This window comes from Megascapheus bottae, chromosome 5 (genome assembly GCF_031878675.1).
Source record: "Megascapheus bottae isolate mThoBot1 chromosome 5, mThoBot2.hap1, whole genome shotgun sequence".
NCBI classification, from domain to species: Eukaryota; Metazoa; Chordata; class Mammalia; order Rodentia; family Geomyidae; genus Megascapheus; species Megascapheus bottae.
Genome location: NC_143513.1, coordinates 19225609 through 19238438, shown reverse-complemented (window position 1 = coordinate 19238438; position 12830 = coordinate 19225609). Strand labels below are relative to the sequence as shown.

At 42.3% G+C, this 12830-nt stretch overlaps 1 protein-coding gene across 2 annotated transcripts in view; it reads left to right on the top strand.

Annotated features, from left to right (window-relative positions):
* The first annotated feature begins 2065 nt into the window (after nt 1-2065).
* The window catches only part of Rapgef5 (Rap guanine nucleotide exchange factor 5), a 233291-nt gene continuing 222526 nt past the window's right edge, over nt 2066-12830 (top strand). For both annotated transcript variants that reach the window (XM_090332742.1, XM_090332741.1), the window contains exon 1: nt 2066-2319. In XM_090332742.1, coding sequence (XP_090188868.1) covers nt 2089-2319 — 231 coding nt within the window. In that variant the 5' untranslated portion in view covers nt 2066-2088. The remainder of the gene's footprint in view (nt 2320-12830) is intronic.

Sequence of the window (12830 nt, the reverse complement as noted above, 5' to 3'; positions counted from 1 at the left end):
GACATCTATTCTGGTATTTTCTTCTACTTTTTCATTATCCCTTTCTCCACCAGAATGACAAATCCTTAATGTCCAATAGGTTCTGTGTGATACCATTATGGGATTTTTCTTTTTCTTTCTTTTTTTTTTTTTGTCGGTGGGGGGGCTGGGCTTGAACTCTGGGCCAGGGCACTGTCCCTGGGCTCTTCAGCTCAAGGCTACTGCCCTACATCTTAAGCCACAACACTACTTCTGATTTACTAGTGGTTAATTAGAAATAAAAATCTCACAGACTTTAGTGCCTGGGCTGGCTTTGAACCCCAATCCTCAGATCTCAGTCTCCCGAATAGCTAGGATTATAGGTATGAGCCATGGCACCCAGCTGGGATTTTTCTTTTTTCTCATTTAATTTTGTTTACAAGCTTTATTTGACAAATATCATTACATTCTCTGTACAGATATACTGTATTCACTTGTTTTTCCCTCTACCATTTTTCTTTGTTCTTTTTTTCTTTTTCTTTTTTTTTTTTTTTTGGCGTGGATCTTGAACGCTGGGCTTGGGCGCTGTCCCTGAGCTCTTCAGCTCAAGGCTACCGCCCTATCCCTTGAGCCACAGCGCCACTTCCAGTTTTCTAGTGGTTAATTGGAGATAAGAATCTCACAGACTTTAGTACCCAGGCTGTCTTTGAACCGCGATCCTCAGATTTCAGCCTCCTGAGTAGCTAGGATTACTGGTGTGAGCTACTGTGCCCAGCTCGTCTACCTTTTTGATAACTCCTTTTCCAGGTTGGGATTTTTCTTAAGATCATGTTTTCCCTCCTTGATCCTGAGTTTTTTTAGTGCCTTGATTGAAGACACAGTTCAAATTTTCTTCCCTTTCATTTGTTTTAATATCTGCTCATCTGAGCCCAAAAGCCTTCTCCCTTCGGGGGGCCAGAAGTATCCACATTCACTTGGTGATTTGCAAGGCTATGGGAAACAATCTTTTGTTCCCCCATATGTTTATCTACATATAGCCAGCCATAAGTTTTATTCATAGAGGGCAGAGATAACAACAGCAAACTCTTCCTTTTCCCTACCTGGCCTTATTTCCAGGTATGTTTGCCAAGCATGTACAAGTGTAAGGGGCTGGCGCACAGTGGAAAATCAGCTCCTATATACATTGTTATTATGAATAAATAAGTAAATAAATAAATGAAAAGGAATATTTACAGCTCTTTCAAGTCCTAGCCAAAAGTGGGGACCCGAATGTTTTACTGATCAGGAAAAGCTAAGGTAGATGGAGGTGAGATGTGAAGATTTGCTGTCCCTTGGAGAGTTTAAGTCCCCCTCCCCAAAGTTTCGCTCTTAATGCTCCCCAATTTGTACCTCCTGGACAGATGTAGGCCATGATTCACACCACGGTAAGCCTTTATGGTTTACTAAGCACATTCATCACACACACAGCAGGCTTTCAGGGAAAGTCAGGTTCCAACATGTTAACAGAGATTCACCTTCTGGTCACTAGACCTGTGTCTACTTTGCTGAAAACACCTATCACAACCAATTCAAGCCCGCTCTGCTTACCCACCGCAGGGAATTGGGTCCCACGCGGGCGGGCGCTCGCCCTTTGACTGGAGGAAGAGCTCACTGTGAAGTCCCTCGTGGGGGGACAGTTCTGGGATTAAAGATTATGATATGGGGGAGGCCGTGCAAAAAGCGACGGAGGGAGGACTTCGCCCACTTGGCGGAGTCCGGGTTGAGTGTGGCTGTCAGTGAAGTGGAAGTGAACGGTGACTTTTCAGCCTGAAGGGGGTAGGGGGCGGCCGGGCATGGGGGGTGGGCTTGGTGGAAGGTTCAGGAGTCCCGGAGTGGGAGTGTCCGGGGGCCGGGTGTGCGGGCGGAGGTGAGCGGCCCGAGGGGCGGGGCGGGGCGGGCGCACCTGGGCGGGGAGGGGGAGGCGCGCGGGGCCGAGCCTCGCGGGGGCCGCGGCGCGCGCCAATGGGCAGCGGCTGGCAGCGCGCCCCGCGCCGGAGCCGCAGTCGCGCCCTCTCGCTCTCGCTCGCTGCCTGGCGAAGGAAGGCGCGCGCGGAGGAGAGGAGCCGCCGGCGCCACCGCCGCCGTCAGGGCATGAGGATGGCCGTGGGCTCCGTCAAGATGCAGCCGCCGTGCGAGAGCCCGACCCTGGCCGCGGCGGCGGCCGCGGCGGCGGCGGACGGCGCCCTGCGCCGCAGCCCCAGCTCCCGCGAGCCCGACCGCGAGCCGCCCGCGGCGTCGCTGCGGCCGCGCCTGAAGGACCTGCCGGCGCTGCTGCGGAGCGGGCTCACGCTGCGGAGGAAGCGGAGCGCCGCCGGGGCCCGGGTGAGTGGCCTGGCCCGGCCCGAGCGCGGGGCGCGGGCGGCGCGCACGTGGGGCCGGCGCTCCCCTCCTGGGAAGCTCTGGACCGATGGGTGGGTGGGCGCTGCAAGTTGGGGAGGTGGCAGGAGGGGTGCCCTTGTGCGGGACTCTGCTGAAGTGGAGCTGGGGTGGCGAGGCTTGGGGATGACGGCCCGCCCCCTCCCCCACGAGCACCTGACTTAACCCGGGGGCCCGAACTCAGGCGTGGGACCCGGGTGGCGCCCCGCCAAGGGCTGTTTGCTTGTTCTCGGCGGGGAAGCTGCAGGTGTCCCGTGCCTAGCTCGTAACCAGCCCAGTCCCAGCGCCAGCCTCCGGTCCCCGGGCGGGAGTCCACTTTGCAGACACATGCGACGTGTGTGCTTGAGGTGACGTTCCGATGCGAGCTCTGGGCATCGAGGCTGGCACTGGCGGCAGGAGCTGCTCAGGGGGAGACTCAGGAGTTGGGAATTGTTAGGTGAGCTCTTCCTACGCTGAGTGCCTGCAGCCTGGAACTGTGGCACGACCCCTTCCTCCGCCAGTCCTCCCCCCGTTCCCCCCAGGAATCTCAGGTCAAATATTGACTTCCGGATGGTGTGTGTTCAGGCATGATTTCCTGATGGAGTGCCCCTCATTGCTTTCGAAGTGCATCCAGTGGCCCGAACAGGTCAGACATGTTTTGTAGGTTAAGGGAAGTGGGCCGGCTCATTGTCCTCTGGGATCTTTCAACCTCTCCGTGTCAGGAAACCCAGTAGATGTCTCTGGACACCAGAGCTTGGTGACAACTTTTCTGGGCACTGCTCAATGTTTATCGGTTTCTATATCAAAAATAGTGTTTTCTGGGCCGGGAGTTTGGCCTAGTGGTAGAGTGCTTGCCTACCATGCACGAAGACCCAGGTTCGATTTCTTGGTACCGCATATGTAGAAAAAGCTGGAAGTGATGCTGCGGCTCAAGTGGCAGAGTGCTAGCCTTGAGAAAAGCCCAAGGACTGTGCTCAGGCCATGAGTTCGAGCCCCACGACTAGCAAAAAATAAATAAATAAAATAAAAAATAGTGTTTTCTGAGGAAGTGCAACAATGTGGATAGAGGTTTGGGCTGTAATTTAGCCGCCGAAGTCTTAGTTGTCCTTTTTGAAAAGACCCTAGTGGGAGACTTAGTTCTTGAGTCCGGGTTTGAAAGTCACTTTGTTCTGGTGAGGAAGGATCTGAATGGATGGCCTTCAGCTTCTTCTAGGCTACCTTCTGCTTTCCTAGGCATTTTCTTCTGGTATGGGTCTGCCCGAGGTCCACTCCAAAAGGATGATGTGAAGATTAGCTGGTACAGTTGGATGGATGTCCATAAAGCCAGTGACTGGAAGAATTTTGGAACTTCCTACAGCTGACCTTAATACATGGCATTTAGAATTGCCTGCAAGCAAAGCCAACAAATGTGCCCCTAAGATGTGGGGGCTAAATAATCACAAGAATGAGCATTATAGAGTGCAAGAATCTAAGGAAAAGTAGGTCAAATTGTGTTCCTATTATCCTTGACAGTCACTTTCTCATGGCACAGAATACTGAAGACATGAGGGCAGCCAGGCAATCTGCGACAGAAATTGCTGAGGGTTTCCATATAAATAGATCTGCAGCATTCATCTATATTGGAACCTTGTGTTTCTTACTGCCTGAGATGGCTTGTGTCTTGCTAATTTTTTTTATTATTCCGAATGTGGGTCCTTTAAATATAAAACGTCTATGATTTTAATGCTGTATTAGTGTTTTGATGATCTAAAGTGAATGGCCATATTTTTATATTTAGATTGATTGTAAAATCTCCCAATGGTGGAAACTGAGGATTTTCAACAATTCCCCTCACCTTCTCTTTTCTGTGCCATAAAAGGATCAAAAGGAATTTGAAAGAAAGAGAAAGGTGAATTAGTCAGCTGTAGTAACAAAAGTATAATACACTGGGTGGCTTAGACAACAGAGCAGTCCTGGAGGGTTTCAGGTGATTCAGTTTCAGAGAGGGCTCTCTTCCTGGCTTGCAGGTGACCACGTTCTCATTAGATCCTCTAATATTCATAGTATTCCTCAGTATATTCAGAGAAAAGGTAATCTCTTTCCTCTTTTTATTAGACCACTAATCCTATGATGGAGGCCTAACCCTCATGACTTAATCTAATCTTGAGTACTTCCGAAGTCCTCGTCTCTACCACCACAATGAAAACTTGGACTTCACCATAAGAATTTTGTAGAGCATATAAGCTTTTTGTCTGTACCAGAATGGGCTTGACAAAACTCAGGTAAAATATGTTCCCGACTGGTTGTGGCAAACCTCTGGGATTGGCTAGAGAAATGATGCTGGTGAAGAGCACACATGCTTCTGTCCTCTAGGCATCTGTGGTTTGTATCCATTGGCTGGAGATGCTCCAGACTGGAGCATCTTTAGGGCCAGCTAACAAAATCTCATTGCCACTGGTAAAGAAGGACCTTTGTGCATTACACAAATTGGGAAGTGTTCAGCTTTTCTCTAGACCTGTGGTTGAGGAATATGTGTGGCTCTAATCTAATGCATGTGGCTCTAACGTAGTATGTGCACCATCCTGGACTCCTGTCAATCTGGACAGACTAGCACCTACTTAGTTCTTTGTAGGTTGTCTTGTTCAACCCAGGTGCATTTCAGACTGTCTTTTACTGGGGCAAATTAAGCTGTCTTTAGATTAATATAGCAGAGTTTCTTGGTTCCTTGGTTCAGTCACTTCTAATTGCATTGAATTCACTGTGCATACTGATTAAGACTTGGTACTTCTTTTAGACAAGTGGGGAGACAATTAAGTTTTACTTTCTGGGAAGATCCTAGCCACCTCTTAGAAATCAGTGGCAAGGCCAGGCACAGCTTGAATTCTCATCCAAATCCTTTAATCATTAAAAATTATATAATGGAGATGATAAGAAAATGGAATAATAAACCCCCAAGTTTCAATGGTTATTAACACTTGGCCAGCCTTTTTATTTTCATTTTCCCCCCTTTCCTTGTTCCCTCTACTCTTCCACCTAACCCCCCTCCCACCTTTCCCCTTGGAAATGTTGGTGTTTTTTAAAGCAAAACCCTAAACATACTTTCTCCCATATATTTTGGATTTCATATGATAGGGACATTAAAAAAACTATTTCTGCCCTTTCCTTAATAAAATTACTAAATTCGAGTTTTCTCAAAGGTATCTTTCTACTTAATGATTGGAAGATGCAGGAACATTTGGTTATTATGCTTCTACATTTATTTATAGCTTATTTCATTTTGTTATAGTTTCTCCTTTCTTCTTGCATGCTGGTGATTTGTAGGAGAGTGGACCATTTGTTTAGGACCATGTCCCAATTTTTAAACTGACTTTTTGCTTGTGCTATCATTTGACTTATTCTTCTGTTTACCACATTCCCTATCATTTGGCAAGTAGATAGAAGGTTGAAGTAGATTCAGGCTCAAAAGCAAGTTCATTTGTAGATGGTACTGTGAAAAATCTAGTACATGACATCCTGAGACCCATAAAGTCTTATCAGGTTCAGGTAATATCATCTTGCCTTTTTACCTTTCTCCTAATGATGTTAGTATCCTAAGTTGTTGTAGCGTATTCACATCATAAGGGGCTGCAAGCATAGTGGCAGTCAGAATACACCATTCCTCTTGTGTTTACTAATTGGAATGTTGTCTGAACTTGGGCTCATAAATTGTTTGGGTCTTCTGAAATTCAGATTATTTAAGAAAAAACAAGAAAGGCCTAATTTTTCCCCTTTATCACTATTCACAGTATTTATTTGATGCTCTTCCAGTGATAAACCTAAGAGTTTTGATTTTTTAAAAAGAATCATTAAGAATGTATGCATCCTAGCAGGATATAGCAATAATGTGCCTGTATTCCCAGCTGGAGGAATTGTGAGTTTGAGAGCAGTTTAGACTACATAGCAAAGACCTGTCTCAAAGAAAATATCAAAAACAAAGCAGAATTTATGAATCCTCATGCATTTCTTTCAGTCCATTTTGTAGTCAGTACACTTTTGTCCTTGTTTGGTATACATTTTATACAGCCTCAGTAAAGGAGAAAGCCTTTCTCACAACCCAGTAGCAGATATTCTAAGCTTATCTTGTCTCTACTCCAGACCTGAAGTAAGCCATTGATTGGTCCAAGAACACTGATTCTTTCTACTGAACAATGGTTCATTTTCCTGAACTGTTTCACTTGGCTGCATTATTTTTGTCTTGGTCTTATGCATCCCACTTTAATTTAAAAAAAATCCTTCTCATTGGGCTATTTCTAAGGCTGACATTTTCCCTATAATAAAACAGCTGTAGATGGTCATCTCCTCTGTCTATATATACCGCCCAAATGCTGGGATGGACTTATTTTGGTCTTTGCCACTGGGATGTTTTCTGCAGTACTTTACCACTGTCTTTGCTATCTTAAGATCTGGTTCATGTGCAGTAGCCAGATGATTTGCCAGTTGTGCCAAAGGAACAACTTTGCCACAATTCCCTGGGGAGCCTTTTGATTAGACATTGGTAGAGTGGCTGTCTTCCATCTGTGACCACTTCTATTTCCCCCTGCTAGGTAGTGGCCCTGTGGAAGGTGCTCTTCAGGTTGGAGAAACTGGGAAGAAACTTGGTGGCCCTCGAAATGGAATGAGGCTCTGTTCTCGTAGCCAGTTTATCTCTGGTAGGATTTCTTCTGAAAGAGGAACAGAGTGACCCTTTCTCTTTGACCAAGCTGGAACACTGTGGATATGACTCAGTATCCTCCTCTGCAAGAAACTTTGCCTACTGAGAAATACTCGCTGCTCCAACTTTTGCCAACTTTCCCAGTGTATACTCATTTTTATATACATACTTTACAAACAAGGTATTAGGGTTTGTTCTTTGCATTTAAAATGAAGTCAGTGGCTAACATGTCCTAACAGTAAACAATGTGCCACTCCATGTGCCAATGCAAATGTTTTTTAACTCCTTTAAGACCAAAATTCATTGTGGCTATGTGCATTTTTCACATATGAAAACTTAAACACAGATGTAACCTGTCCAAGATGACAGAGTGTGTGGGTGGAAGAAGGAAGGGTTTGAATCCTAGCAGCCTGGTTCCACCCAGCCCAATCCAAGCTCTGAATCTACTGTCCAAGTTTCCTCGTGGGCTGGGAGACCAAAGGTACTGTTTACTCTAAACTACCATAGCCTGATACTACTTGTAGATATTGCCTTACCACTTAGGGAGGTCAATAAATGCTGTTGATAATGAAAGACTTCTCTTTCATTTTAGCACACAGAGGGTATGGTTCACCTATTGGGAGTGCTGCAAGTAAAGGAGAAGCATTGTAGATGTAAGTGAATGGTAACCCACATGTACCAAAATTAAAAAGAGCCGTCACTGTGTCCTAAGTAGGCTCACTTTGTTTAAGGTCAATTTGAAACCTGGTTGGTGTATTGCCCAGCTTATTTCTCCCTTATCTTCTCTTTGTGACCTGGAGAAGATAAAAGCCATTAAAGGAGGCACACATCTTCCAGGCAAAGTGAGTCAGATCAGATATGAGGGACATGTGATGAACTTTTTGGGGAAATATTGCTTGCTAATCAACCAGTTTGATCCTGGGTTTTATAAAACTGCATTAAATGTCGCTACAAATGAGATTCATTCCTCAATATTCTAGAAAGTTTGCTTCAAGGACTTCTCCCAATCTCCCAAATCTTCTTCTCAAATAAAATGGCATATTATTTGCATATAACTGATGCACATAAATGCATATGCTTTAAATCATGTTTATGTTACTTAAATGACATTAATGCCATATAAATCATAGTTTTACTTCTGTATTGCTTAGGGACAAAGACAAAACAGTCTGAATGACTTCACCACCCTGCCCCCTTTGAATATTCTTGATTGGAACTAATTGAATTTGTGAATGCAGAACCTGTTGATATAGGGAGCCAACTATGAAATTCCATAGCTACTACCTCCAGAAGTTATTATTGGGAAGAAGGAAAGCAAATGATAGATTTATTTATTCTGTTTTAATTTCATTGCAGTTTAATGAAGGAATTCAGTGTCAAATTAATAGTTCATTTACTTTCTTTTTTTGTGGCTGGTCCTGGAGTTTGAACTCAGGGTCTTGAGCTTGCTTGGCTTGCTTTCTTGGCTTGTTTGCTCTCTGGCACTCTTATCATTTGATAACCAGCTTTTTTGCTGGTTATTTTAGAGATAGAGTCTCTGGACTCTTATATGCCCAGTTCAGCTTTTAATCTTAAACCTACAGATCTCAGCCTTCTGAGTAGCTATGATTAAAGATGTGAGCCTCTAATACCTGATTCGTTTGCTGTATTTATTTCCTCTTTCTGCCCTGGCAGCTGGGATTGGTTATATGCTTAGATAAGAAGCAAAGAGCTCAACCAAGGCCTAAGGTTTCTGAGGCTGGCTTTGATATCCAGTGCCTCCACTACATTTTTCTTGCAGGAGTAGATATGCTCTGAGCTCTTAACCTAAGTTTCTCCTTCCATAGGAGGCACACTCCAGGCCAGCTTTTTTAAAGAATATAGATAATGCAGATAAAGTGTTAGGAACTTTGGAACAAAAATTTTCCTTTCCTGGCTAAATGCCTAGTCTAGGCAAATGGACTCTCATAAACATATTTATGGAAATGTAGGCACAAAAATTTACTTATGCATGCAGTGTCAAATTCTATTTTTTAAAAAAGTAGTATTTGAACATACAGTGAATATTTTAGATGGTGTCTGATTCTTGGTACCATAACAAAATAGATTGAGCTTCCCATGTACTCTCTCTTAAGATGACTTGGCAGTAATTGGTAATGAGCATAGCTGAAAATAGATGGAAAGGTAGGCACCAAGTTCCTGGTGATGATTTGAATGCTTGTGATTCTTTTTCTTTTTTTGACTTGACATTGCATAACAACCTTGTTAGGAATACTGACTATTCCAGTGATGATATGTGAGTTGGAAGTCATTTGTGATATGTTATCACATTTTAGGTGAAGGCAAAATAGTCAATCTAAAAGACTTAATTATTTTGGTCAGTTATTATTTATTTTTTATTCAATTCTTTGCCAGTTATTATTGTAAATCATCTTAAATGAATGCCAAAAAGAGAAAGGTTACAAATGCTGTTGTGGCAGGATATTATCAAATTGAAGCCTTGAAATTCCTCTATAAGCAGAAGGCAATGACCATCTAGAACATCCTATAGCAGTCAACCTTAGAAATAGTAGCAGTGTAATGTAATCCAGGATTACCTGACTAAGGACTGGGACTTTTTTTGGTCTTTCTCCAATGCCATGTTGTCTAAGATGTCAATAGCATAGTGACAGAATAAATTGAAACAATAGCTGCATGAAACATTTGAAGTCTTAGTGCAAAACAGGGCCATTTTCCTTCCAATGTCTTTGACAGTAGTTTCCAGGACCAGACATAGCCAAAAATTCTAGCAGTAGTAGCTTGAGCTGGGCCGCTGTCAATCATCTTCCAACCATACCAGCTATTATGCAAGAAATGTAGAGGTTTGAGATGACTCATTCTAGACATCATTGTGTTCTGAGTGCAGTGTTGTATTATCCACTTGGAGATTTACAAAGCAAGCAAATTCTTTTTGTAATTGCTGTGAATAATTGGAAAAAGAGGGAGATACGTTTTACATGACCTGCTGGGTATCGTGGTCCCAGCTACTGAAGAGGCTGAGGCACAATGATTGGGTCTAGGTACTCTGAAATACAACGAAGGAAGGAAGCAGAGACAGAAGAAAGGAAAGAAAGAAGGGAAGGAAGGAAGGAAGAAGTTGGAAGTGTGTATACCTGTCATAGTAACTACACTCACAATTAAATAGAATAAGACTGTGAATGTCTTTTAACAAAATTTAACTTTGGCATTTTTCTTTGGTTGGTGGTACAAGGCTTTGAACTCAGGGATTTATAGTCATACTTGTGAGATAGGCATTTTATCATTTGAAACATTCCTTCAGCCCTTTCTTGCTTTATTTCAGGTAGGGTCTCAAATGTTTGTCTGTGACCAACTTGAGACTATGGTCCTTTTTAACTATGGCCTCCTACATACCTGGAATGGCAAGAGCATACTACTATGACTGGCGAAGTGGTTCTGCCAACTTTTTTTGTCCTGCCTGAAATTCAGCAGTGATCCAACATATCTGGGACTTCTGTGTAGGATATCAGTTGTGATTCACTGCTCATAACTGATCTTTTAACTTATAATATAGTATGGTCACCCAGCGAATGTTTTGTCTGCTTTTGGATTTTAGACATTTTTAAGGAAAAGATAGTAATATAGAAAAATGTATACACAACATAGTTTTCATCTCATTTCAGATGGCTCATGTTCTGTATGTTCTGAAACTTAGACCACTCAGATACCTAGTTTGAAGGCTTTTTTCTCACTTTTAGATAGCAAGACTGTGTGTTTTTAAAAATAATTATTTGCTTTTTATTTTTCTGTCTTCTAAATATTTGACATAAGCCCTCAGTTAGTTGTCAGCAAATATTTTCTTTAATTAAAATATTTTATCAGTTCATTGACATGGAAATTTTGTACCTCTGACTAAAACAGATGCTTCAGTGAGCCATGGTAGAAGCTGGCAGTGGTGGTGCTGATGAAAAAACATTATTATTACTATTATCATTATTATTATTAATTTTGTTGGTACTGGGCCTTGAACTTAAGACCTTTTCTCTGGTAGGTTTTTTTTTTTTTTTTTCTCACATAGCTAGTATTCTTCTAAGCTATACCTCCAGTTTGGAATTTTGCTAGTTAATTGGAAATGGAGTCTTTCAGACTTTTCTGCCCAGCTGGTTTCAAATTACAATCCTCAAATCTCTGCGGCCAGAGTATCTAGAATTACAAGTATGAACCACCAGCTTTCAGCTTATAACTGTTATTATTTAACAAATCCTTATTTTAAAAACGTACTGTTTTGAGTTGTTTGAAATATTTTAAGAGCGGTAGCTCCTTAGCTAGTAGCAGATAGAGGTGACCTATGGTCTCCTTGCACAGAGAGGCTACATAAGTTGTCTTAAGATCGATCACTCAGAAAACTGAAGAACCAAAATGTGAATCTAGGAAGTCCTCTCTCTACATAATTCTATTTTTTTAAGAGAAGAACATAGATGTTTTTGAAATTGGGATGCATATTGAAGTTGATATGGTCATTGGAAGTAGTGCTGCTTCTCTCCTATAAAGCTACAACTAAACTGACATATGACTCAAAACTATTGGTGTATTAGAATAAAAGAACTGCAGTAAATTATGAGTTCATTTTTATTTTTGCTATTATAAATTAATTATACAAAGGGTTTTTGTTATGTTATTTACACAATGCATATAAGGTACTTTGATCAAGCTTACCCCATCTGTATTACTCTTTCTCCCCCCCTCAAATTTTATTTTTAGAATGTAGCTGCAGTTTATAGATATTCTGAAGTGAATCACAGCTTTAAAACTGATGTCTACAAACAAATCCCTATTATTTTATGGAAGTGTAAAAAATGTAAATTAGGGTTACATTAGCAATTTATATGCACACTGATACTGCTTAGATAATGATTTGAATGTCAAGGGCATATGAATTTAAATTTTTCCCACAAAAACCCAATAGTCTTAGAGAAATATCAAAGGTGGTAGAAATCAAATTCTATGGAAGTTAAAAATATGTATGTTTTAGCCAGGTACTGGTGGGTTATACCTGTAATCTTTTCTTTTCTTTTTTCTTTTTGGTTGGCTTGAACTCTGGGCCTATTCCTGTCCCTGAGCTCTTCAGCTCAAAGCTTCTACCCTACCACTTGAGCCACAGTGCCACATCTAGTTTTCTGGTGGTTAATTGAAAATAAGAGTCTTTGTCCCTGGGCTGGCTTTGAACCTCTATCTTTAACCACAGATCTCAGCCTCCTGAGTAGCTAGGATTACAGGCATGAGCCACCCATGCTCAGTTCACATCTGTAATCTTACTCAAGAGGCTAAGCTCTGAGGATTATAGTTCAAAGTCCGCCTTGGCAGCAAAGTTCATGAAGCTCTTATCTCAGTCAGCGAAAGCCAGAAGTGGTGCTATGGCTCAAGTGATAGAGTGCTAGCCTTGAGCCAGAAATCTCAGGGACAGTGGATAGTAAACAAGCCCTAAGTTCAAGCCTCAATATTGGTGCGCACACGCACGCATGCGCACGTGCGCACACATACACACACACACACACACACACACTCTCTGTTTTTTTTATATGTGAGGGTTTAAATAAGCATATTACATATATGTACACACATACCACAAATATACCACATTACATACATGCCTCCCCCCACATCACACACACACACACACACACACACACGCACACGCACATATTTTTATTATTGATTTCCTCACAAGTTTTTTTAAATGGTTTTCTATTCCTTTTAAAAAATTATTTACTTTTGATGTAGGATGGACTTATTATTTCTGGCTGATGATTCTATTTCAGTAATTCATCTAAAC